The 27,613-nt window shown below is 42.3% G+C and overlaps 1 protein-coding gene across 2 annotated transcripts in view; it reads left to right on the top strand.

Moving 5' to 3' along the window:
* Positions 1–17,448, top strand: part of LOC110523632 (unconventional myosin-IXb) — a 54,004-nt gene extending 36,556 nt beyond the window's left edge. The window contains exons 19-32 of one of the 2 annotated variants that reach the window (XM_021602499.2): positions 5,104–5,189; positions 5,319–5,366; positions 5,577–5,624; positions 7,447–7,538; positions 7,993–8,175; positions 9,754–9,875; positions 10,181–10,374; positions 10,472–10,561; positions 10,719–10,884; positions 11,142–11,504; positions 13,563–13,635; positions 13,926–14,570; positions 14,796–14,913; positions 16,144–17,448. In XM_021602499.2, the coding sequence (XP_021458174.2) occupies positions 5,104–5,189; positions 5,319–5,366; positions 5,577–5,624; positions 7,447–7,538; positions 7,993–8,175; positions 9,754–9,875; positions 10,181–10,374; positions 10,472–10,561; positions 10,719–10,884; positions 11,142–11,504; positions 13,563–13,635; positions 13,926–13,933 (1,473 nt within the window). In that variant the 3' untranslated portion in view covers positions 13,934–14,570; positions 14,796–14,913; positions 16,144–17,448. The remainder of the gene's footprint in view (positions 1–5,103; positions 5,190–5,318; positions 5,367–5,576; positions 5,625–7,446; positions 7,539–7,992; positions 8,176–9,753; positions 9,876–10,180; positions 10,375–10,471; positions 10,562–10,718; positions 10,885–11,141; positions 11,505–13,562; positions 13,636–13,925; positions 14,571–14,795; positions 14,914–16,143) is intronic. The other variant, XM_036977300.1, reaches the window with a different exon arrangement.
* Positions 17,449–27,613: the final 10,165 nt, after the last annotated feature.

The raw sequence follows: 27,613 nt of genomic DNA on the forward strand, positions 1-27,613 counted from the left end.
CTGCGAGCAGGCCTTTATAATCGACCTGGTCGGGGTATCCTGGAATGACATTGACCTCATCCCGTCAGTAGATGATGCCTGGCTATTCTTTTAAAAGTGCCTTCCTAACCATCTTAAATAAACATGCCCCATTCAAAAAATGTAGAACTAGGAATAGATAAAGTCCTTGGTTCACTCCAGACCTGTCTGCCCTTGACCAGCACAAAAACATCTTGTGGCGTTCTGCATTAGCCCCCGTGATATGCAACTTTTCAGGGAAGTTAGGAACAAATATACACAGGCAGTTAGGAAAGCTAAGGCTAGCTTTTTCAAACAGAAATGTGCATCCTGTAGTAGTAACTCAAAAAGGTTCTGGGACACTGTAAAGTCCATGGAGAAAAAGAGCACCTCCTCCCAGCTGCTCACTGCTCTGAGGCTAGGAAACACTGTCACCACCGATAAATCCACTATAATTGAGAATTTCAATAAGAATTTCTCTACGGCTGGCCATGCTTTCCACCTGGCTACCCTTACCCCAGTCAACTGCCCGGCACCCTCCACAGCACTCCCCCAAAGCCCCCACCATTTCTCCTTTACCCAAATCCAGATAGCTGATGTTCTGAAAGAGCTGCAAAATCTGGACCCCTACAAATCTGCCGGGCTAGACAATCTGGACCCTCTCTTTCTAAAATTATCTACCAAAATTGTTGCAACCCCTATTACTAGCCTGTTCAACCTCTCTTTCGTATCGTCTGAGATTCCCAAAGATTGTCACCCCCTCTTCAAAGGGGGTGACACTCTAGACACAAACTGCTACAGACCTATATCTATCCTACCCTGTCTTTCTAAGGTCTTCGAAAGCCAAGTTAACAAACAGATCACCGACCATTTCGAATCCCACCGTACCTTCTCCGCTATGCAATCTGGTTTCAGAGCTGGTCATGGGTGCACATCAGCCACGCTCAAGGTCCTAAACGACATCATAACCTCCATTGATAAGAGACATTACTGTGCAGCCGTATTCATCGACCTGGCCAAGGCTTTCAACTGTCAATCACCACATTCTTATTGGCAGACTCGACAGCCTTGGTTTCTCAAATGATTGCCTCGCCTGGTTTACCAACTACTTCTCTGATAGAGTTCAGTGTGTCAAATTGGAGGGCCTGTTGTCCGGACCTCTGGCAGTTGCTATGGGGGTGCCACAGGGTTCAATCCTTGGGCCGACTCTCTTCTCTGTATACATCAATGATGTTACTCTTGCTGCTGGTGATTCTCTGGTACACCTCTACGCAGACGACACCATTCTGTATACTTCTGGCCCCTCTTTGGACACTGTGTTAACTAACCTCCAGACGAGCTTCAATGCCATACAACTCTCCATCCGTGGCCTCCAACTGCTCTTAAATGCAAGTACAACTAAATGCATGCTCTTCAACCGATCACTGCCCGCACCTGCGCGCACGTCCAGCATCACTACTCTGGATGGCTCTGACTTACGTGGACAACTACAAATACCTAGGTGTCTGGTTAGACTGTAAACTCTCCTTCCAGACTCGCATTAAGCATCTCCAATCCAAAATTACATCTAGAATTGGCTTCCTATATCGCAACAAAGCATCCTTCATTCATGCTACCAAACATACCCTATTAAAACTGACCATCCTACCGATCCTCGACTTCGGTGATGTCATCTATAAAATAGCCTCCAACACTACTCAACAAAGTGGATGCAGTCTATCACAGTGCCATCTATTTTGTCACCAAAGCCCCATACACTACCCACCATTGCGACCTGTACGCTATCGTTGGTTGGCCCTCGCTTCATACTCGTCGCCAAACCCACTGGCTACAGGTTATCTTACCTCATTTGCACTCACTGTGTATAGACTTTTTGTTTTCTTTTGTTCTGCTATATTATTGACTGTTGTATTTATTCCATGTGTAACTCTGTGTTGTGTGTGTCGAATTGCTATGCTTTATCTTGGCCAGGTTTCAGTTGCAAATGAGAACTTGTTCTCAACTAGCCTACCTGGTTAAATAAAGGTGAAATATATATATTTTTTAAAGAACACAGACACTGGACAGAGGAACTCTGTTTAGAAGGCCAGCATCCCGGTGTTAATGAAGCTGCAAGTTAAGGACTTGTGAGGCGTCTCAAACTAGACACACTAATGTACTTGTCCTTTTGCTCAGTTGTGCACCGGGGCCTCCCACTCTTTCTATTCTGGTTAGATCCAGTTTGCGCTGTTCTGTGAAGGGATTGGTACACAGCGTTGTACGAGATCTTCAGTTTATTGGCAATTTCTCGCATTGAATAGCCTTAATTTCTCAGAACAAGAAGAGACTGACGAGTTTCAGAAGAAAGTTCTTTGTTCCTGGCCATTTTGAGCCTGTCATCGAACCTACAAATGCTGATGCTCCAGATACTCAACTAGTCTAAAGAAGGACAGTTTTTTATTGCTTCTTTAATCAGGAAAACAGTTTTCAGCTGTGCTACCATAATTGCAAAAGGGTTTTCTAATGATCAATTAGCCTTTTAAAATGATCAACTTGGATTAGCTAACACAACGTGCCATTGGAACACAGGAGTGATGGATGCTGATAATGGGCCTCTGTATGCCTATGTAGATATTCCATAAAAATCAGCCATTTCCAGCTACAATAGTCATTTACAACATTAACAGTGTCTACACTGTGTTTCTGATCAATTTGATGTTATTTTAATGGATAAAAAATGTGCTTTTCTTTCAAAAACAAGGACATTTCTCAGTGAACCCAAACTTTTGAACGGTAGTGTATGTGAACTGCACAGTTTAATGCGAAAAGTTTTATAAAAACAGTATCGGTCTATATTGTGGTTTGGGCCAACTCCAGAGAGGGTTGTGTTCAGTACACATGAAATGGAAGAAAATGGACTGAAACTCTCTGAACTTGACCAATAAGAAACACTTTGCAAAGCGTTTTGCTTCAGTGTGCCCTAATGAACAAGACCCAGTCCCCAGTATGGTAATCAGTGGTTAGCTAAGCGGCAGCATCTAGGCACTAGGCTAGTGTGTCAGTGTCTGACTGATGGGTGGTGTGTTAATAGGATGTGGATTTGGCCCCAGGGGAGGGTTAGTATAGCCCTGATGAAACAATGAAGCTGGTCAATACCCTGCCATCAGTGAACACTGCTGTCTAATCTGACAGCAGGGTTCTTTCTTCCCTCCCTCTCTCATCTATAATCAATGCTTTTTAATGTGATTGTCTAGGCCTGAACTGATATAACAGTACAATGCAGTGTTGGCGGTTGGGTAGACAATGGTTTAACTGAAACAATGGTTAATAACTGTGACATTTGTGGTGGGTAGCCTGTGTTAAAGCTGATTTAACTTCTTATTCATTACATATGTATGTGGTTATAATGGCATGATGTTTACAATGTTCATCATTGAGCTCTCTGCTGTAGCTCTATTGCCCTCCATACGCAAGACTAGGTTAAGACTATGTTAAATCGCTTTTTTTTTTTTAAACCATCCCTCCCCCTCATCACCATCATAACGGTGCTTTATGTTACATCGCCACCTGCTGTTCAGCTTTGACATTGCATTTAGTTGTTGAAGTAAGTCCTGTAGGTCTCTGATATGGGCATCAATTACACCTGATTCTGCTTGGGGTATGTGGAACATACACTGCTCAAAAAAATAAAGGGAACACTTAAACAACACAATGTAACTCCAAGTCAATCACACTTCTGTGAAATCAAACTGTCCACTTAAGAAGCAACACTGATTGACAATAAATTTCACATGCTGTTGTGCAAATGGAAGCGACAACAGGTGGAAATTATAGGCAATTAGCAAGACACCCCCAATAAAGGAGTGGTTCTGCAGGTGGTGACCACAGACCACTTCTCAGTTCCTATGCTTCCTGGCTAATGTTTTGGTCACTTTTGAATGCTGGCGGTGCTTTCACTCTAGTGGTAGCATGAGACGGAGTCTACAACCCACACAAGTGGCTCAGGTAGTGCGGCTCATCCAGGATGGCACATCAATGCTAGCTGAGGCAAGCAGGTTTGCTGTGTCTGTCAGCGTAGTGTCCAGAGCATGGAGGCGCTACCAGGAGACAGGCCAGTACATCAGGAGACGTGGAGGAGGCCGTAGGAGGGCAACAACCCAGCAGCAGGACCACTTCCTCCGCCTTTGTGCAAGGAGGAGCAGGAGGAGCAATGCCAGAGCCTTGCAAAATGACCTCCAGCAGGCCACAAATGTGCATGTGTCTGCTCAAACGGTCAGAAACAGACTCCATGAGGGTGGTATGAGGGCCCGACAAATTCGCCACTGGCGCCCTGTTCTCTTCACAGATGAAAGCAGGTTCACACTGAGCACATGTGACAGACGTGACAGAGTCTGGAGATGCCGTGGAGAACGTTCTGCTGCCTGCAACATCCTCTAGCATGACCGGTTTGGCGGTGGGTCAGTCATGGTGTGGGGTGGCATTTCTTTGGGGGGCCGCACAGCCCTCCATGTGCTCGCCAGAGGTAGCCTGACTGCCATTAGGTACCGAGATGAGATTCTCAGACCCCTTGTGAGACCATATGCTGGTGCGGTTGGCCCTGGGTTCCTCCTAATGCAAGACAATGCTAGACCTCATGTGGCTGGAGTGTGTCAGCAGTTCCTGGAAGGCACTGGTGCTATGGACTGGCCCACCCGTTCCCCAGACCTGAATCCAATTGAGCACATCTGGGACATCATGTCTCGCTCCATCCACCACATACTGTCCAGGAGTTGGCGGATGCTTTAGTCCAGGTCTGGGAGGAGATCCCTCAGGAGACCATCCGCCACCTCATCAGGAGCATGCCCAGGCGTTGTAGGGAGGTCATACAGGCACGTGGAGGCCACACACACTACTGAGCCTCATTTTGACTTGTTTTAAGGACTTTACATCAAAGTTGGATCATCTGTAGTGTGGTTTTCCACTTTAATTTTGAGTGTGACTCCAAATCCAGACCTCCATGGGTTGATACATTTGATTTCCATTGATACATTTTGTGATTTTGTTGTCAGCACATTCAACTATGTAAAGAAAAAAGTATTTAATAAGTGTATATTATATGATAACAAAGGATAATTCAAATGTTTCCAGCTAAGATACAACGGCCTGCTAGAAACCATCAGGATACGAAGAGATGGCTTCTCCTGGCGACCGTCGTTCAAAGAATTTGCTCAGAGGTGTGTGTGTGTGTGTGTGCATTAATTGTAACATGGCTACTGCAATCTTGGCCAACACAATAAATTGGATGAATGATATTGCTGTGCACTGTAGTTTTATTTTCAGCACACTGTGTCTCCCCTCTTCAGGTTCAACATTCTGCTGATCAAGCCAGATTTACCACTAACCAAGGAAAGGTATGTATTTATTATTATTCATGTTTTACCTTTTATTTAACTAGGCAAGTCAGTTAAGAACAAATTCTTATTTTCAATGATGGCCTATATATAAATACACTTGCACCCGTTCCTGCAATTAAAAAAAGATGCCATCCACCATGTTAGGTGATTTCGTAGACATTTGTCCATCTTATTAAATGTGACCTGTGTCGTTGGTGTCTTTTTCAGCTGCATGTCCATCCTCAACACTACTGAGATACATGGCTGGAAGTGTGGGTAAGGCTTCATTAGTTGCTCTTGTTGTGTTCAATGAATTGGTTTAGAAAATGATTTGCCACAATCAGTCTGAGAAGACTAACTTACTTACTGCTGACTCTTCCTGTAACAAATCTTTCATAACTTCATCCAAGCATGTCGTTCGGGCTGTATTCCAATCAGATTATTCAGGTTTTTATGCTGGAAGGAACAAGTCAGTGAATAGTTGATCTAGATTTCAGTTTCAATATATTTGGATCGCTGCCTCCATTGAGACATGGGAACACTCATCACTAATAATTCTCCCAGGTTCCAACTCGCCTAGTCCAAAATGCGATCTTATAAAACTGTCAACTGAGTATCAGTCTGTCAAAAACAGCTCATTCTTCAGTTAACAGCTGTGTTGATTTTGGCTTGTGAGGACAGCTCAGGGTTTATATTGAGTAAAGATCTTTATCTCAATTGCACTCTTTCACCCCTCTCGGTCCCCGCTCTTGGTTTCTCCTGCTGTGTGGCTCTTTAGAAATGTCAAAAAATTACACTACATGACCAAAGGTATGTAGACAGACACCGGCTCGTTGAACATCTCATTCCAGAATCATGGGCATTAATATGGGGTTGGTCCCCCCTTTACTGCAATTACAGCCTCCACTCTTCTGGGAAGGCTTTCCACTAGATGTTGGAACATTGCTGTGGGTACTTGCTTCCATTCAGCCACGAGCATTAGTGAGGTCAGGCACTGATTTTGGGCGAATAGGCCTGGCTCGCAGTCGGTGTTCCAATTCATCCCAAAGGTGTTCAATGGGGTTGAGGTCAGGGCTGTGTGCAGGCCAGTCAAGTTCTTCCGCTCTGATCTCGACAAACCTTTTCTGTATGGACCTCGCTTTGTGCACGGTAGCATTGTCATGCTGTAACAGGAAAGGGCCTTCCCTAAACTGTTGCCTCAAAGTTGGAAGCACAGAATCGTCTACAATGTGTATGTTGTAGCGTTAAGATTTCCCTTCACTGGAACTAAGGGGTCTAGCCCAAATCATGGAAAAACAGACCCATACCATTATTCCTCCTCCGCCAAACTTTACAGTTGGCACTATGCATTGGTGCAGGTACCGTTCTCCTGGCATCCGCCAAACTGATTCGTCCATCGGACTGCCAGATGGTGAAGAGTGATTCATCACTACAGAGAACTTGTTTCCACTGCTCCAGAGTCCATTGGCAGCAAGCTTTACACCACTCCAGCCAACGTTTGGCATTGTGTATGGTGATTAGGCTTGTGTTCGGCTGCTCGGCCGTGGAAACCCATTTCATGAAGCTCCATACAAACAGATCTTGTGCTGACATTGCTTCCAGAGGCAGTTTGGAACTCGGTAGTGAGTGTTGCAACCGAGGACAGATGACAGATGAGCTGTTGTTGCTCCTAGACATTTCCACTTCACAATAACAGCAATTTTACAGTTGATAGGGACAGCTCTAGCAGGGCAAAAATTTGACAAACTGACAATCCTGTGACGGAGCCACGTTAAAATTCACTGAGCTCTTCAGTAAGGCCATTCTACAGCCAATGTTTGTTTTGTCTATGGAGATTGCATGGCTGTGTGCTCAACATTATACACCTGTCAGCAACAGGTGTGGCAGAAATATCCGAATCCACTAATTTGAAGGGGTGTCCAAGTACTTTTGTAAATATAGTGTATAAATATGGCTTAATGAAATGTACTGAAGTTGATTGGAAATCTTTCTCTAATTTTCTCTCTGATTTAACAGTGCTTTATGCAACAATTCCCCGTGCAAATAGTGCTCAATATCTATAAACATTGATTTAACTGTCTCCCTCTTTTTGTGTCAGCTCGTCTCGTATGTTCTTTAAGTATTGGCACCAGGAGGAGTTGGCCAGGCTGTTAGAGAGACTTGGCAAGGCAGCACTTGTCATCCAGAAAGGTAAGGGCCACAAACATAATCTCTCAAATGTCTGTCAAAGTAATTTAATTGCCATCTGTGAGATGTTGCTGCTTTTGAACTCAGGCCTGAGGGTAAAAACCCTTTTCAGGTCTGTAGACTAGGTTATAAACATTGAAATAAATCATGATGGGACATGATTAAACAAACATTACCATCAGCAAGATGCATGCAGTTTTAACGGGCTACCTTCAGTCTTTGCGTTGCGACCTCTCACCCCACTGCAAGATAGATGATGATTTCTCTGGCATACTGTCTGGTATCTTGATTTCATGGCCTGTGCTTACTGTAGCATCATTTTGCATCGTAATGTGGTCCTTTATCACAAATACCATTCATTAATGTTTCTCGCCTCCCTACTTCTCTCTCCTTTCTATGTCTCTTGTCACTGTATCTCTCTCTCTCTTCACATTCTCACTGTTGCTGTGTGTTGCAGACTACCGTTCACTGCGCTGCAGGAGGAAGTACCTGTCCTTGCTGGTGGAAGTGCACAGACAGAGGCAGGCCCAGAGAGAGAGGGCAGAGAGAGAAGCCAGGGAGGAGGAGGAGGAGAAGAGGAGGGAGCAGGAGCTGGAGGAGGAGATGAGGAGGCGACTGGACATGGAGCAGGAGAACAAGAGTAAGGAAGCAGAATATCTCTCTCTCCCTCTCTTACTCACCTACAGTGCATTCGGAAAGTATTCAGACCTCTTCCCCTTTTTCACTTTTTGTTCTGTTACAGCCTTATTCTAAAATGTACTTAAAAAATGTTTTTAGAAATATGAGCAAATTTATAAAACAAATTGAAAACAGATACCTTATTTACATAATTATTCAGACCCTTTGCTATGAGACTCCAAATTTAGCTCAGGTGCATCCTGTTTCCATTGATCATCCTTGAGATGTATTTACAACTTGATTGGAGTCCACCTGTGGTAAATTCAATTGATTGGACATGATTTGGAAAGACACACACCTGTCTATATAAGGTCCCACAGTTGACAGTGCATGTCAGAGCAAAAACCAAGCCATGAGGTCGACGGAAATATCCGTATAGCTCCGACACAAGAACACCATGGCCTCCATCATTCTTAATTGGAAGACATTTGGAACCACCAATACTCTTCCTAGAGCTGGCCACCCAGCCAAACTGAGTAATCGGTAGAAAAGGGCCTTGGTCAGGGAGGTGACCAAGAACTCGATGGTCACTCTGACATAGCTCCAGAGTTCCTCTGTGGAGATGGGTGAACCTTTGAGAAGAACAACCATCTCTCCAACACTCCACCAATCAGGCCTTTATGGTAGAGTGGTCAGACAGAAGCCACTCCTCAGTAAAAGGCACATGATAGCCTGCTTGGCATTTGCCAAAAGATTGATGAAGAGAAAAAAATAACTTTAATTTTAGAATAAGGCTGAAACATGTAAAAAGTCAAGGGGTCTGAATACTTTCTGAATGCACTGTATCTCCCTTACTGACATTCACCTACTTGTTCTGTTTCTCCCTAACGCTGTTCTAATTTTGTTCTTTACCTCCACCCTTCTACAAACTCTCTCTCTACCCCTCTGTGTACGTTGACAAACACATTTCAGTCTGACTTAGATCAATAATTCTGCATTCAAGAATGTGTAATGATCCTTGTCACCCATTGTATGAATACACTGAGTGTACAGAACATTAAGAACATTGTCCTAATATTAAGTTACACCCCCCTTTTGCCCTCAGAATAGCCTCAATTCATCAGGGGTGTCGAAAGTGTTCCACAGGGATGCTGGCCCATGTTGACTCAAATTCTTCCCAAGGTTGTATCAAGTCCTGTGGGTGGTGGACCATTCTTGATACACATGGGAAACTGTTATGCGTGAAAACACAGCAACATTGCAGTTCTTGACACAAACCAGTCTGCCTGGCACCTACCATACCCCGTTCAAAGGCACTTAAATCTTTTGTCTTGCCCATTCACCCTCTGAATGGCACACGTACACAATCCATGTCTCAAGGCTTAAAGATCCTCCTTTAACCTGTCTCCTCCCCTTCATCTACACTGATTAAAGTAGATTTAAAAAGTGACATCAATAAGGGATCATAGTGTTTACCTGGATTCACCTGGTCAGTCGATGGCATTGAAAGAGCAGGTGTTCTTAATGTTTTGTACAGCCAGTGTAGCTTTGAGTGCTGTGTTAACCGGGTTGTGTGTGTGTGTGTGTGTTTGTGTATCAGGGCCATTCTCTCCACCTGTGCCCCTACCCAGGAAAAAGAAGCCACAGCCCCAGCCTCGCTCTATCTTGCCCACTGCTACCCACCTGGCTCCTGTCCCACGGCCCCGCAGCAAACAGTTTGAGGTGAGCCATACTCAAGAGTCTACACTGGTAACCTTGATTTTAATTGAGAACTGTAAGAAGTAATTTGCAGGAAGTAATCTCATGTTGAGCCTCTCTGTTTTAAATATCTCTGGTGCTAGCCAGCACTGGCTAGCCCACAGACAGCATGTTGGTGGGAACCATGCTATTGACTGATCTTGTACCCTTTGGCAATCGATGTCCCACTCTATACCCTGACATCCACTCGCAGTCTTTGATGACTAAATTTGACCCTAAACTGAGCCTTAAACGACCCTACGATTTATGGTTCCCTCTGTCTCTCCCAGGCCACTCCCTTTGACAACCTGGAGGTGCATATTGAACTGGCTGAGCTGGTGGGCCAGGTAGGGGGAGAGGAGCGAGCTAGGGAGAGGAGCAAGAAGAGGAAGAACACCATCCGCTGGTTCAAGGAGACGCAGGCCCGCAAGGTGGTCCACAATGGAGCCTTCCCCTGCTGGTTCCATGGCATGATTACACGCAGGTCAGTAAGAGAGGATGTCAAATGCACATGTATGCAAATTCTCATTCAGATTTCATTGTGGTTTTAACAAGTCTCTCTGTGTATGTCTCCTCTACAGACAAGCAGAGGATTTGATGACGGACAAGCCTGTGGGCTGTTTTCTGATTCGTGTGGGACAGAGCCGGGAGGGCTACACACTAACATATAAGTAAGACTGAGGATGACAAACTGGATTTAAACACAGATTCATCCACCAAAGACACATGAGACATTAAACCCCTAACCTCCCGTTTGGACCTCATCCTTTGTGACCTATGTGTACCCTTTACCCTCTGACCTTGGCCTCTCCGTCTATTCACTGTCAGGGGGGCGAACCGCTGCAGGCACTTTATGATTGAGATGCAGTCCAACGGGAAGTATGTGATCCTGGGGGAGGATAAAGCCCACCCCTCCCTGCCTGATCTGGTGCAACACCACAGCCAGGTGGGCATCAAGCCCTTCAACGAGCTGCTCAGCATGCCTTGTGGACAGGTCAGCATCGGGTCAAACCCCTTTTTAGGGTCTGGCTCCTGTCAAATACTGTCTTGAATATACCCGCAGTTGAACAGGGTCTGCCAGGACCTGTATGCAATACTGAACAGTAACAATGCATCATCAAACATTTATGCATTTTATGTCGTCTGGGAAGAGCCATAAGCTGTTCAGAAAGCTTATAGCAAGTATTTTACAATCTACATGCATGGACTGTTCCAGATTTAATGTAAGCAAATTTGAATCTGCTGTTTCAGACATGTGACCAGAACACAGACTACGAGGACTTGAAGGGCCTGGACCTCCTGGCTACAGCCAACCACGGGAGCCCCAAGTCTGGGGAGGAGGGTGAGTCAACCCCCGACCCTGTCCACCTGGAGCTCCAGCGGCTCTTCCTGCCCCCGGGGCAGGGCCCCAGCCCGGAGTCCCAGAGACCACCTGTCCTCAGGCGGATATCTGACCGAAGACACCGGGCTGTGGCTGGAGGAGGGGAGGCCCCTGGAGGGAGGAGAGGGGAGAGAGGAGAGGGGGAAGAAGAGGAGGACGGGACTGACCACAAGAGCAGGTCATTCCCCCGGTTGTATCCTTCCATCCGATTGGCTATGAGGGAGATCCAACAGGTGAGAGGCAATGATAAGGAGAGGGAAGAGGGAGAAAGGATGGATAAATGGAGGGAGCAAGAGATGTAGAGGCAGACTTTAATGTGTGATTGGACACATGGTGTTGAGTTGAATGGCCTATGTATTAATGCTGGATCCAGGTTATCATTGTTTATCAATGAAATTACACACCTTGAAATATCAGTCTATAGAACTGATTGGGTACATTTTGGTCTATTGCTAGAACTGGTGTAGGTACATCTGCGTATAGATAGCAGTCATTATATGGTGTTGTTGAACCATTAAATGGCATCTGCACTTACTGATTTTACCTTGTTTTTCATCCATGCTCATTAAGAAATGCCAGTGGCCATGGCTGGAGGCAAATAAGAGTTGTCTTGGCGGGTGTGGTTTGATGTGGGTGTTTCTGCCATTCAATCACAACAGAAGGACCGTAGCTAACCAGTTTGAGTTGAAACATTATTGAAAGCAAGTTGGCAACATGCATCAAACATGTCATCAGGTTTGCATGATTATGAGCTAGCTAGCTAACAGGGAGCAAACCTGTCTTCAGGTACAATGTGAGCTATGCATATCTTCCTCTCTAATTTGTATTTATTTTATTTAATCTTTATTTAACTTGTGCACCACCCTATGGGACTCCCAATCACGTCCAGATGTGATAAAGCCTGGATTCGAACCAGGTACTATAGTGATGCCACTTGCACTGAGATGCAGTGCCTTAGACGGCTGCACCACTCGGGAGCCCTAATAAGGCTGATGGAGCAGTTCAGAATGCTCCATCGTTCACATTTTAGGCGCAGCAATGTGCACACGGCAGTAGACCTGCGCGCAAATGTTCCAAAATTCAATTTGCGGAAAAATACCATTCTAAAATGCACACTAATCATGCGAGCGGTTTCATGGACAGAGATGGAAATGTAGAAAGAGGGGAGATCTAAAGATGCAACAACCATCATGGGTTGCTAATATAACTAGGATAATGTCTTTGACTGATAGACAATGAAAGAAAGTTGAAAGAAAACCAATAGAACAGGAGAACTCATTTATAAAATAAATGTCTCCACATTTCTATGGTGCATTTTGGCTATAGGCTTCTTTGTAGCAAGGTAAGACATGCCTCATATGATGAAGTAAAACGTCCAGGTTTCTCATTTTAATTAATAAGAGGGCGCCTTTCCTTTGGTCGGCGGGCCGTTTGGGGAAATTTTGGCAAAGTATAGAGTATAGCCACTTCTCCAGGCGCCACTACACCACTGCTACTTACCAACAACACACCAGTCTCAGGTTTGATTGTTTGACAGCCCATATCCATATCCTGGCAATCTGTCCAGGTTTGTTGAATAACTTTATGGAATCCCATGCACACAGCCAAAATGGGAATCCCATTTTCACTAGAGTAGCTACTTCCCAAGAAAGGGCAAGTACTAACCACCCGTCTTGTCTGGGGAAGAGGTACCAGTCGGCAAGTTTGTTTTGAGTGACCCGGTGCCCCATGTGGTCAGGGTGTACTGATTTTTGACCATTCTATTGGTCCTCCTAAGGAGATGTCTCCGCCTGCCCAGGGTACCGTGCCATGCAAAGCGACGCAGTCACTCACCAAACTCTGTTTTGGACGACACTTACTTTATGAACAATAATGGTGTGGGTAAAATCACTGGGGGGAAAAAATAAAATAACATATTACAAACCTATGTGTTGTGATAATTGCATTGTTTGCTCTATAACTTGTTAGTTCACGACCGTGATATATATATATATATATATATATATACACAGTTGAAGTCGGAAGTTTACATGCACCTTAGCCCAAAAAAAATAAACTCAGTTTTTCACAATTCCTGACATTTAATCCTAATAATAATTCCCTGTCTTAGGTCAGTTAGGATCGCCACTTTATTTTAAGAATGTGAAATGTCAGAATAATAGTAGAGTGATTTTATTTCAGCTTTTATTTCTTTCATCACATTCCCACTGGGTCAGAAGTTTACATACACTCAATTAGTATTTGGTAGCATTGTCTTTAAATTGTTTAACGTGGGTAAATCGTTTCTGCAGCATTTTCCAGATGGCCAGGATCAGAGCCCCTCTATCTCTCACAGTACCACCAACCCCTCCTGGAGGAGGACCGGTAAGTCATAGTTCTGGCATGCAGGGCATAACATTGTGCAATATATTGTTTTTAGACATGTCTCGATCAAGTAGAATAGGGAATGATGTCAGCTCTTTTCATTCACATTTCATTACGTTCCCACGCTGCCTCCCAAAACACCATAATGTTGTGCAAGTCTGAGTGTGCACGCCTTTCTTCTTGCATGTATTTTATATACATATAAATAACCAACACCTTTTCAAATAGAATCAAGTATTTAGCCAAACAGTGGTTTACACTGACTTACGCTATTTTTGTGTCTGTTGCAGATTCATAACCCATGGGATGGAGGGAGTTAATGCTATTTGTTGTTTTTCCCCAACTGAATGAGTTAACTGGACCATATTCTGTCTAAGCTTTATCCATGAACAAATTGTAAGGAGATACTTCCTTGTTTACTAGTATTTTATTTTGTAACGATTTAAATTGATGTGTTTTAAGGGGTTTTATGTTTCTGATTGTATTGTTGTTTATGTTTATTTAAATGTAAATTATGCAGTGGGAATGTTTACATTCTGTGATTTACTGAAGATTTTTATTTGTTTACATTTTAGATATCTGGTTGTCCTCAAGTTCGTTTTTTTTCCCCCATCATAATAAAATCTGCATGAAAATGCTTCGGTGTTAACACATCATGGCTCTCTTTCACTTCAGTCATCAGTGAGTTTTTTTTACCGTTAAAGAATCAGCCAATAGGCACGCAGACCTGTAGAGAGGAGTGGTTTTGTTTTTTAACTGATATATTTCCATCCAGTGACCACATTCAGAGTAGTAGACAGATCACAACAGGCAAACAGGAGTCTGACACTGGGACATAGATCTAAATCAACCAGATACTGTAGGACTCCAAATCTCCTTGATGGATCTCAGGGTTCTGGCTTTTGTGCTGTGTGTCACCATATACTCCATCCAAGGTAATGTGATGCACCAGTGAACAATTGTATTAATATACTGTGTGCACAACTCCAGTCCTTGAGGGGCGTGATCTTGCTGGTTTCTAATTGATTCAGTATTGATGGATTTTCATTAGGCATTTTGGGGGTTTGGTTATTCATCTGTTACTCCGGAATGTCATGTGAATTCTGGATCTTTGTGTAGTTCTGACATGGTTACTGTAATGATAAAACTGCCTCTTTCAGGAGCCATTCCAAAATGTTGTGTTGGGACATCCAGGAACATTCCTTTGAGCATACTAATGCGAGTGGAGCGATATGATGTCCAACACAACCATGGTGCATGTGAGATCGACGCTGTTGTGTGAGTCCTCACCACTTGTTCTGTAATGTCACAATTTCTCGAAAGAAAATAGTAGATGTAGGCAGTGGTGGAAAAAGTACTCAATTCTCATACTTGAATAAAAGTAAAGATATATCTTTAATAGAATATGACTCAGTCACCCAGTAAAATACTACACAAGTAAAAGTCCAAAAGTATTCGGTTTTAAATATACTTCATTCCATTTACTTTTGATACTTAAGTATCAAAAGTATAAATACTTTGAAATTCCTTATATTAAGCAAACCAGACAACACAATTTTTTATTGATCGATAGCCAGGGGCACACTCAAACTCTCAGACATCATTTACAAATGAAGCATTTGTGTTTAGTGAGTCCGCCAGATTAGAGGCAGTAGAGCTGACCAGGGATGTTCTCTTGATAAGTGTGTGAATTTGACCATTTTCCTGTCAAAATGTACTGTAACGAGTACTTTTGGATGTCAGGGAAAATATATGGAGAAGAAAGTATATTATTTTTCTTTAGGAATGCAGTGAAGTAAAAGTTGGCAAAAATATAAAAAGTAAAGTACAGATACTACTTAAGTAGTAGAACGCCACTGCATGTAGGGCAGGCTACTGTCTTTGCTAACACAACAACCCCCATAGGCTTGCCAGAAAAGATAGACAAGCTACTCTAACTTGATTATCCTGAAATGGCTTGGTAGCTAGTTATTCGGTTGGGAGATTGAGAACCTGACTAGCTAAAGCCAACTTCATAAAATTGCTAGGTGGCTTGTAGTATACAGAAGCATTTGCTTTTTAAATGTATTTATCATGAAGGAATAAATAGGCTACTGTACATGGCTTGTTCTAATTCATTCATTTACAAACATACCTCCTGTGAATCCTGCCCATCACATCAAACTCTTTCTCCTCCTCCACTGATGATACTGTCTGCACCACAGGAGGCTGCTGAAGGGAGGAACAATTATAAAACAAAGTTTAGTAAATCATTTAACATCTGGAGAAATCTGAACAGATCGATGGGCATGACACCTCTGGTCTTATCTTTCAAGATTTCCTATTCCCTACTTCTGTTACACATGCCAATAACCATGAGACTGGTGCGGGTGCATTCCAGATACAGAGTTCCATCATCATATTAATGTGGTTGATTAGATGCAAAATACTTCTCCAGGCATTGTAAAGATCAGAAGTACCTATATCTGGACTGCACCCTCAACATCCCACTCTCTTCTTGTACTGTAGATTACATGCCAATGGGAGGAAGTATTGTGCAGACCCAAGAGTGAAGAAGGTCCTGGGAGTTGCCATGCAGATTAGGAAAGCTCAACTGATGCGGGAAAAACTGAACTCAATCATGAGAAGATGAGGATATAGATCCTGCCAGTTCCCTACAGTGGAGTCACAACTTTGATTGTGTTTTAAATTCAAGTCTTTTTGTTCTGTTTACACATTTAAAAAATATTTTTTAAGTTGCCTTTTTATAATGTTCATATTTCACAGAAGTATGACCGATTTTAATCATTAATAAATTAACTGTGATTTTCATTTAACCCTAATTAGCTTTTGCTTTATTAGCCAACTCAAATGTGGTGAGTGACCAGCAATAACAACTCAAAATTGGTGAGGCTGAACAAAATGCACATGGATAGATTAAACAGCTTGTTGAACCTCCGATCAGTGAATTACTTCCTCTTCAACATAGTCCGTTTAGTGATTAAATGAGTCAGTGGTTGGTGATCTGATCCAGGGTTTCCACTCAAGCAGCATACTTTGTGTTAATTAATTACTCTCTAGAAAGCACTGCATTCCATGAAATTATTGGGAGCATATAGAGTATATGTGACTTATTTTACAATTCATTTATTTTAACCATATGGGTTACACCCCAGTGAAATATGAGAAATAAAGTATTAAAACGCATTATGTAAAAAAATAAATAAGTCTTACACGTTCTTGTTGATGGAACGTTTTGAAGGGATTCCGCAAGCCTTTGCTGATAGCAGACAACATCTTGAAAAATAGTGTTTGTGCCTCTCCTCGGGTTTAGAACAAAGACTCTACTCAAGTGTAAATGTGACAGCTTTTGGCACTGCGCAGGGTGGTTGAGACGGGAGAGAAAGGTGATATGAATATCAGCAGACCTACATAGTTTGTGTTCATTAAACGTGTTGGATTTGACATTTGAACATTGAGATATTAAAGACATGATAGATCAGACGCATATTATATTAAGGAGTGAGATCTGTAGAAAGACTGAGTGGCTTTGGAATGTGTTGGGGGATGGGGGGGAGAGCACCGTGTTGATACAGGAAAGATAGACATCTGTGGATCAGGTAAGGTCAGGAGGTGAGGTCCGATCCCTTTAAGGGAGTAATAAGGGTTTGGTATCCTGTTACCCTTTTCTTGTTGAACCATAAGATGTAAGGATTGGAGAGAAGGAGGAGTGTCTTAAGTGGGATGCATATAACTGTGATGGTGAAATGTTTTGCTGTCTGAATTACAGCTGTACAGAACCTTTGGGCAGAATTAAACTTGGTTAAAAAGCTTCTCTAGTGTCCATGAGTTATTGACTCTGAAAAATAAGAACCTAACAGATGGCGCTGCGAACAGGATTCACCACGATTTGTAGTCAAACCAAAGAGTCCAGATCATTGGAGCAGAGCTGGCAACAAACAAGGTAGGCTAGTTCCTATATCTGTTTCCACTCATTTTGACATCTTGGGAATCTTTGGCTGAACTATTTATGGGATACGGACCTGGAGAGCCTAAATTTAATTCTATAGGCCCATTGTGTAACGACCGGTCGTAGCTTTATAGTAAATGATAAGGCCCGGAAGGTAAACTCATAGGGTAAGTCCTAGGGGGTAACTCCCTAGTAGGTTGGTTCCTGCTAGTACTATAAAGTCAATAGTAAATCCCAGTATGTTGATACCTGTGATTACTATAAATATAGGGTGAGTCCCGGAAGGTAAGCCCGCCAGACTGGAACCTGCGAAGGGTAAGTCCTAGGGGGTAAATCCGGCGGGATTGGTTCACAGCATAGCTAGAACGGGGTGAGAGCCTAGTTGTATTGGCCACAAGTGTGTGTGTGAATGGAAGGTTAATTGTGTGCCCTGTTGGGGTGGTGAACCATGGCAGATTATGTGGAAATAGGAAGACAAGTGTGAATAATTTTGATGTGGGTTAGCAATAATAGTGATATTTGAGGAAGTACTGGAATAGGACAAAGTCCTGACCGTATTCTCCAGTAATAGATTCACGAACGTGAATGTTATCGGTTCTAATACAAGGTATTAGGTGCCGGGACCAATGAACTATTATCCAGGGAAGTGTGTAGTGCTATCTTAGAAAATAGTTAATAGAAGGTATGTATTATAGACGGGAGTGAAGAAATCTAAAATACCCTGAACACTGTCGGGAGTGTAGGGAGTAATAACTATTGATTGACTATTGAAAAATGGAGCAAATTAGATAAAATTGGACAACATTTTCCTGCTGACGGATAATTTCAAATCTAATAAAGAATTCAGGGAGGCAATTATGACTTGGCATAAAACCAGAATCAAGAGCTCAATATACCAATGTTTTGATGTCAGCATTCTAATCAACAGAAAATGCATCACGATAAACCTGGAATGAGTACTGGTACGCGGCTACATAAGGATTGGGAATGGGAGTGTAATTTAATTCAAGACGATGTTTTGAGAGTGGAATATAACTCAGCTCAACTCAGACGTGCAAGGGGTTAATAGGGCCATAGAGAAAATGCCTACCTATAGTTTCAATGGCCAAGATAAGACAAAGAAATGTAGCGGAAAGGCATCAAAGCATAGGGAGACAGTCAGTGTTGCCAACTTAGCGACTTTGTTGCTATATTTAGCGAGTATTCAGACCCCTGTAGCGAAACATTTTCAAAAAAGTGACGAGCAACAAATCTAGCGACTTTTTCTGATGTTATTGGAGACTGAGGTGAAAGCATGTATCCTTCTTACTCTTCTCAACTAGCAGCGGGTGCTGCAGTGAACCCTGTTCCAAAGCACACATGCGGCCCAGTCCTCGCGTAGCAGTCCTTCCCAGCTGCAGTCAGAGCAGGAGCTGTTCACCCCTCCACGTCCAGACTGCAAATGAATCGCGCACGCGGGAAGCCGCCGCTGTTTCATCCCGCCCTGGTTTACATGAAAAAAAATTACCTGAATTAGGGCCAGACTAGTTAACATAATTTTCTCACATTGCCATTGACAATCTCTTTTTGGTCCATTTAGATTGTATACTTAAAAATGTTATTGTTTTACTGTGACTTGTTGTAGGCTCCTAAGTGGACCACAAGGTTAAAAACCAAACCAAATTAGAAAAAAAAACGAAGTAACACTGCCAGTCTCTTTGGGTCACTTTTGCCGGTCACTTTTGGGTCACTTTTGCTGGTCCCAAGCCCGGATAAAGGAGGAGGGTTGGAATTGTGACATAAAAAAAAACAAGAATTGATAGAAGAAAGTTCATTTGTAGTTCACTTTTTGTCTCTCCCACGATGTTATTCCTCTCTCCTACAGCGTCCATCACAACTACAGTATTTGATACACTGCCGATTTTGCAGGTTTTCCTACTTACAAAGCATGTAGAGGTCTGTAATTTTTATCATAGGTACACTTCGACTGTGAGAGATGGAATCTAAAACAAAAATTCAGAAAATCACATTGTATGATTTTTAAGTAATTAATTTGCATTTTATTGCATGACATAAGTATTTGATACATCAGAAAAGCAGAACTTAATATTTGGTACAGAAACCTTTGTTTGTAATTACAGAGATCATACGTTTCCTGCAGTTCTTGAACAGGTTTGCACACATTGCAGCAGGGATTTTGGCCCACTCCTCCATACAGACCTTCTCCAGATCCTTCAGGTTTCGGGGCTGTCGCTGGGCAATACGGACTTTCAGCTCCCTCCAAAGACTTTCTATTGGGTTCAGGTCTGGCGACTGGCTAGGCCACTCCAGGACCTTGAGATGCTTCTTACGGAGCCACTCCTTAGTTGCCCTGGCTGTGTGTTTCGGGTCGTTGTCATGCTGGAAGACCCAGCCACGACCCATCTGCAATGCTCTTACTTAGGGAAGGAGGTTGTTGGCCAAGATCTCGCGATACATGGCCCCATCCATCCTCCTCTCAATACGGTGCAGTCATCCTGTCCCCTTTGCAGAAAAGCATCCCCAAATAATGATGTTTCCACCTCCATGCTTCACGGTTGGGATGGTGTTCTTGGGGTTGTACTCATCCTTCTTCTTCATCCAAACACAGCGAGTGGAGTTTAGACCAGAAAGCTCTATTTTTGTCTCATCAGACCACATGACCTTCTCCCATTCCTCCTCTGGATTATGCACATGGACAATTATGCAAATTAGGTTATGACATCATTTTGCGACTTTTAGGACAGCCAATTTCTACTTTCCTTACTGAGGAACACTGGCTGTTTTAGGTGTGGGGCTTTTGGTCATTGGAAAAGGGAGTGTAAAGTGGGTATGGGAGTGTAAAGTGGGTATGGAGCCTGCTGTATTTGTAGCAAATGCTGCCAGGCAAGAGATTGCATATTTTTCAAAAGAGTAACAACTCATCGTTTTGAGATTAGCAAGTATGGAACTTTTACCTAGCGGTGTATAGTCTCTGTTCGATTGATAAGTGGTTCATGGAGATTACAGTTTCTATGTGATGGAAGACAAGACGTAAGAAAGCACGTTTTATCTAACTTTTAGTAGAGTACCGATGGGATTTACAAAAAGTCCCACTTGGTATAATTTTGCATTGAAACAATCATTTAAAGGGTGTCAATTGTAGGTTATGTGATGGTACAATAATCAAGAGTGTGAGGGAAGTGTTTGTCGAGTTAAAGAAGCAATTGTGTCAAGTGCCACCATTGGGATTTCCAAACATAAAATTATATTTTAAAATGTTTGTTCATGAACAGGAGGGACGTTGTGGCGCGGTGGTTGCGCAGAGTCGTGGGAGGAGAGAGAGACCAGTAATGTACTGGTGTAAATAGCTAGCCACCGTGCCTTAGGGCGGTACAGGCGACTGAAATGGTGTTGCATAACACGGATTCCATTATAATGGGTCAAAAAGTAGATTTGTATGTTCCACACGCATTAGCAACCATAGTGAACAGCACGAAAGCACAACATGTTAGTAGTGCAAGATGGACAAAATGGGAGTTAACGTTAAATGGGGAAAATCTACAATTTCATAAGATTGGTGCTTTGAAACCTGCGTCGTTAATGCTGTTGTCTGGGGAGGGTGAATTGCCTACATGTGACCCAGATCAGATTACTCCAAAACCTAGGCCTGATTTGCAAGAGACAGCATTGGAATTTGGAAAAGTATTGTATACAGATGGCTCTAGTTACATGAACACAGAAGGAAATAGAGTAACGGGGTACGCTGTGTGTGGTATGCATTTGGAGTAGTTTATTACTTCGGACATTGTGGTCACAACGGGACATGTTAACAGCGACAGGAACACCAATATAAAAATGGTCTGGGGGTAGAGGCATTATTAGAAGCATGTCAGTTACCCAGTGAATTAGCAGTGGTGGAATGTGAAGATCATACTAGTCGTACAGATAAAATCGCCATAGGTAATCATAAAGCAGATGAAATGGCTAAGGCGGCTGGCTGCCTTGGTGGGAGAAGGTGTTAGAGAACCACATAAATGTTGCAGTTTCCTTACGAGGAGAAATTGGCTAAATTTGCCACAGGAAAACGTATTTTGGGTTGGAGATTCTAGGCGAAATGCCAGGGGAATGGATTCTAAAGGGTAACACATTTCAATTATATGGCCAAACACTCCTTGCAAATGCAGAAGGCCTTAGGGGTTGTTTAAATCATTAGACATTTTATGTGGTTTTATTTTGAAAGAAATGTACGTTTGATGTCGTCTTATTCTGGAATGGAATTCTAGAATGCATGAAAGGAGGGAGGGGTCACAAGGAATTAGCATAGGGGTTACCTAACCTAAAATTAACTTCACATTATTTTTTATGTGTATGGTGATTATGGAGAATCACGTGGGGAAATGGAGACCAGTGAATTGTTGGAGAGAGACTGTCGCTGTGTTGGGGGATTTATTGGATGGAGTCTTTTCAATTCAGTTAAATTGGGTATGCAGGAGGATGGAAATTAGGGGGTATTTAAAGGGTTTCCGAAGGAAAGGGAAAGGAAGGGATAGGAAGCATTTTAATGGCGTAGAAAGCCCTGTATACTAAAAAATCCTAATGAGAAATGATCACCCTCATTAGAAATTGACAGAACAGGGGGATTTCATTATAAAATTAATGAGAAACACCATTCTCTATCCAAGTTATACCATTACTTTAGGAGATTGTTCTAAGTTGATTGGTTATTCGAATTGTTTTATTTTTGATTTAACATGTTTTTTTTAATCACATGTTTGAAAAGGGAAAATGACCACTTCCCTGAGGTCCTGGTCTTTGGGTACTTATACAGTGGTACTGTGTTCAGGCTGCATATAGAAATAAAATTATATGTTAATAAGGGATGGCAGTTACATCAAATGGATTGTGATATAGGTATTGCTGATTTCATGTTGTGTTTTTGTTTTGATACAAATATCACCAGATTGGGATCCTGGAATGGGAATTCTGTGAGGGGTTAGGGTGCTGACTTCATGATCTGGTAACTCTTTCTAGAGGTCACCAGTAGAATAAGGGAGTATGGAGTAATTTAGAAAATAGTTTTAGCAGTAACATTATGTTATGCTTTTTAAGAGATGTTATTAAGAAAAGGTTAATTTCATAATTCGTCATATAATCAATGTTTGTCTGGTTTCCTGAAACAGAAATGTACTGAACTTAACTGTTGTGATCTGTGCTTTTTTTGAGGTTATCATGGAAGGTGACGTCAGATCGTGTCTTAATGCATGGTAGGATAATTTGACCATAGACAGTATGTGTAGACCTCAAAACCCTCCCTAACCGGCTGAAGAAAGAGCGACATAGGCGTGCAATCAGAGACAGTGACTCTTACCACTCCCATCTGAGTCCGAGCCATAAACCAGGGCCAGGGTGCTGAGAGCGCGTGTGGAGTGAGTTTGGAGAGAGAGAACAAGCTCAGGTGAGAGAATCCTGCACGTGGGAGAAAGGGAGGTGTCTACTTGGATATTAAAATCGGGACATTATCAAGGGCCATGAAATGTGACAGGCAAAAGTTACATGTGCCGTTGGGAAAATGAACTGTAAACGATATCTAAAGAAGACACACTAGAACGATAAGTGCCAGGTGAAGGAAAGGGGGGTGGGGATTATACGCCCTGCAAACTATTTAGACTAAGAATGCATTGAGATACTGATCTTTCTTTACCAGGCCAAACATGACAGGAAAACAGGGATTGAGAAGTGTTATGACCAGCAATACAAATATGTCTATAAATGTATGTTCTAACAAAGAGGATCTGTGCTAAGTTGATAAACCGGAATTTGAGCCCTAGACTCAAAGTAAGCATTGAGGTCAGTCGATCTACATTTGGGTTGGATAATTTATCAAATGTTTTAGTTGTGATTGGGATACAGCAAGAGAGAATTGCGAAAGCACGATGAGGGGTGGGGGCTCTGCCAACATTTATTTGGAAGAGAGGGTCTCCAGAAACGTATCTCTAAGTGTCATCCTGAGAGGAAGTGGTTTGTTTGGGGGAATCACTGGATCATAGCTTGGGACAACCATGAAAGTTTTTTTTGTTTTACCCTGTATTCAGAATTGTTATGTTACATTGCATCAATGAGTGGTGCTAAGTTATTAAACGTGTACTTTGTTTCTCTTTTCTTTTCAAGTCAATATGTTTTTAGGTTTGGTGGAACATGAGTGTTCATTGTTCCAGAGGAGGGAATGACGTTTATTGACTAACTGATTTGAGAACGTGTTAGTATGTATATAACTGTAGAAAATGCATTAGAAGTATAATGTGTTGTGGTTTAGATGTAATGACAGAGGAGTATCATTCCCAGATACTGAATATTGATATAGGAGAAGCTCATAGAAGAGGGATAGCAGCTAGCTGTGCACAATATGGGGATTTAGTTTAACATTATGGTAAGAGTAGAAGAGATAGTGGTGGCATTTCAGACACGATGGTAAACTTTCAGGACACCTGTGACTCAGAGTTTTGTTAGGTTGGATATTAATGAATTAATTCCAATTTCTAACAGCCGGTGAACATTTGACAGATTACATGCAAGAGGTATTCTCACGGCAGGCGCTGTAGGGACAGTAACGGAAGGAGCTGTAGGGACAGTAACGGAAGGAGCAGTAGGGACAGCAACTGATGGAGCTGTAGGGACAGTAATGGAAGGAGCAGTATTAGTAGCGAAGGATGCTATATTGACAGCATGGATTTGGGCTACTGCGCAAATGAGGGGTATTATGAGACTATAGTCAAGGGCCATGTTGGAAGTAGCAATGGTTACTAAGTAGCAATGGTTACTTTAGTAGCATTGTTGGGATATCAGTTTATGACGACTCATGTCACATGGACTCGTAACTGGGGGACCGATGGGAGGACAGGGGATGCGGTTATTCAAATATCACAAATGATGTTGTCAGGAAATGGCCCATGTGTTGCAGTGTGTATATCCTCAGGTGAAAGCAGAGATATAACCAATGGCACGGGCTGAATACTGGAGAATGAGTGTACATCAAGAGACACCAGGCAGGGGAGTTGGGACAGCGTTGGTTTTGGACACACACTACTCCGTACAGTACCTGCAGTGGTAAAGATCGTCATGTCTCTCCCTGGGGAGGCTGCATAGTTCTCATGTGAAGTGAGGTTCAATTGCATAAATGGGGGAGTGAAAATACCATGACAGAGGAAGCGGAATGAGAGAGACACGATTCCACTGTAAGACATACAGATGGGTTGAGTCTGGGAGCTACTTTACACATCATAGTTGGGTTGGGTTAGATGTTTTATTGGTTAATGCATCATATGATAGAGGGGTAATTGTACTCTGAACAAAATGTTGAAGGCATTGATGTGAAAGCAGATACAGTGCTGAGTTACCTCAAGAGGATGTAACGTGGATTAGGGATACACACTTGCATATCAGGTGACTTGCCTATCAGGTGAAATGGAGGAGATGGGGAACAAAGTGAAAATGACATGACTTGGGAACACCTCTCGGAACCTGGGGCCGAAAGGGGAAGACTGGGTGACAGCATGAGGAGGCTTTTTAGGGATTTCATTTTTGTGGAACCCAGCAGGAAAGTATCCTGGAGGCATAGAGTCAGGTGAAGAGAGAGTGGGAAATGTCAGGGTCTCAGACTTCGGTTTTCATGCATTTATAATTATGCATAGCTTATCACATTGTTAATACTGTTATGTTTTGTGTGTCTTTTTGTTGCTTTCCAAGTCTTGTGCTCTGACTCTCTTAGGAACCACAAGGGGGAAGTAGAGAATCTAAAAGCTGCTCCATATGACATATAACAAGACCGCAGATTCAGCTGGAATGGAATTTTGTTATGTGCGAAAGATGGAAATAAAAGATAGATGGAAATAAGAGGCCATAAGTCTCTGAACTTGTAAACCTTGCGGTGAATGTTTGTTCATTGTTTGTTCCATTTGTTTGTTTTATTCATGTTTTATAATCATTGTAGTTTTTTTTATTCATGTTTTATTATCATTTTTTATCAATTTATTAGTCATTTCCAAGTTTATATAAATGGCGTGGCTTTGAAATGTGTTGGGGGATAGACAGATGGACATCTGTGGATTAGGTTGAGGTCAGGAGGTGAGGTCAGTTCCCCTTAAGGGAGTTATAAGGGTTAGGTATCCTGTTAACCTTTTCCTGTTGAACCATAACATATAAGGATTGGAGAGAAGGAGGAGTGTCTTAAGTGGCATGTATATAACTGTGATGGTGAGAAATGTTTTGCTGTCTGAATTACAGCTGTACAGAACCTTTGGGCAGAATTAAACTTGGCTAAAGCTTCTATAGTGTCCGTGAGTTATTGACTATGAAAAATAAGAACCTAACACATGAAACATCAATGTTTATCTGTATTTTGCACATATTCATCCTCATGAGGACCCTGGTCCTGATCTGCCTCAGAGGATCGGACAACTAGACAAGCTGATCTGCATGGTTTACCAACATTGGATTAAAACAAGCTTATATATTGGGTTCTGATGGGGTACAGCAGTTGAAAAAAAAATGATGTAACAACTAAGGATTCTAGCTTGAAAATAGAAACATTGATGGTGTACCTTGAGTTTAATCCTTAACTTTCTAGGGAGGAATTTGAACCTCCCCTTGCCTTCTTTCACAGCCTCAACCTGAGGAGGACTGGTATCATTTTGGGCCTTATTGACAGAGATGTTGGCTCCAACTCATCTTTTCAGGTCTGCCGATTTGAGGGAGGACTTGACACTAAATAATATATATTTTTAAAGCCTGTTGCACAATAATTTTGGATTTAATAAACTACATTAATGCAAAAATATTTTAAACACATCTACAAATATATTTGTTGTCGGCCTAAACATTATAGTTATTGCATTATGTCAAAAACCAAGTAAACATGTTTTTAAAGCATGTTACAGTCATTTCTGTTTGTTTAACAAACTGATGTACATTTATTTTTTAAATACAATTAAATGAGTATGTTGTGAATTAAAGTAGTGAACAGTTTAGCAGTAAACAAGAGAAACGCTTTAATGCACCACTATTGGCTCTCTATCTTCCTCCTGTGGTTAATGATATATAGATTCTATTGTATCTAATAAATTGTTTGCACTTGTTGCATTTAATACTCAGCAGGTGTGTCTCCTTAATTTGTTTGTACAACTCTGATGAAGGCAAAAGGCCAAAACCTATGCAGACAATTGTAATTCATTTATAGCCACTTGCACTTTCAATTTCTTTCCCGACTGGATTAAATTAATACTTTTTTTTGCATTTCTGCCTCCCTGGTTTGTTTTTCATGGTTTTGACTACGAGTACCTTTTGAACTACATATATTTTTTCTCCTACGCACCGGCAGCCTTCCATTCTAGCCTGAGTGCAAACCCTCATGCTGGCTATCCCCTGATAATGATAAAGGCCTACAGTCCACACACCTGGTCGGTGTCATCATCACAGCAGATGGTGGCACTCAGGACAATGCAATACAGAGTATAGAAGTTGGCCCTAATATTTTCCTCCTTTAGAAAAGATCCAACAGTGTAGCTTTTGTATCATGACACCTGAACAAAATCAGCATGGGATACTCATTCCAGCATAGAATATTATGCAGTGATAGAGCACAGATTATGGGAAATTATGTGATATTATGTAGCCCTTGCAGATTATAGTCCCTCCACCCGAAGGCATGTATGCAAACAGACATAAGCTCTGTGGTCCATGTCCTTGTGTAACACAGGGAGGATGATGGAGTCGGGCTAAGCAGTTTCTATGGCAACAGAGGAAGAGCGGTGCTGCAGTAAACAGTGAAGTGGTGAGCCCTGAGACGATCAGGCTTGTTCCTCCTTGCTCCTCTCACACTCTCCCCTGTTGCGCCCATTATCTTGGCTACTGGACATTATCTTGGCTATCATTCCATTGTCAAAGCATTATAAGGAAGGCAGCTAAAGTATAGTGTATAATAGTTACACCAAGATATGTGAGTAAGTATCCTTGCACAAGCCGGAATGGCTCATAGGACCAAGAGCCTGTCTCCTG

This window comes from Oncorhynchus mykiss, chromosome 5 (assembly GCF_013265735.2).
Source record: "Oncorhynchus mykiss isolate Arlee chromosome 5, USDA_OmykA_1.1, whole genome shotgun sequence".
Lineage (NCBI taxonomy): Eukaryota > Metazoa > Chordata > Actinopteri > Salmoniformes > Salmonidae > Oncorhynchus > Oncorhynchus mykiss.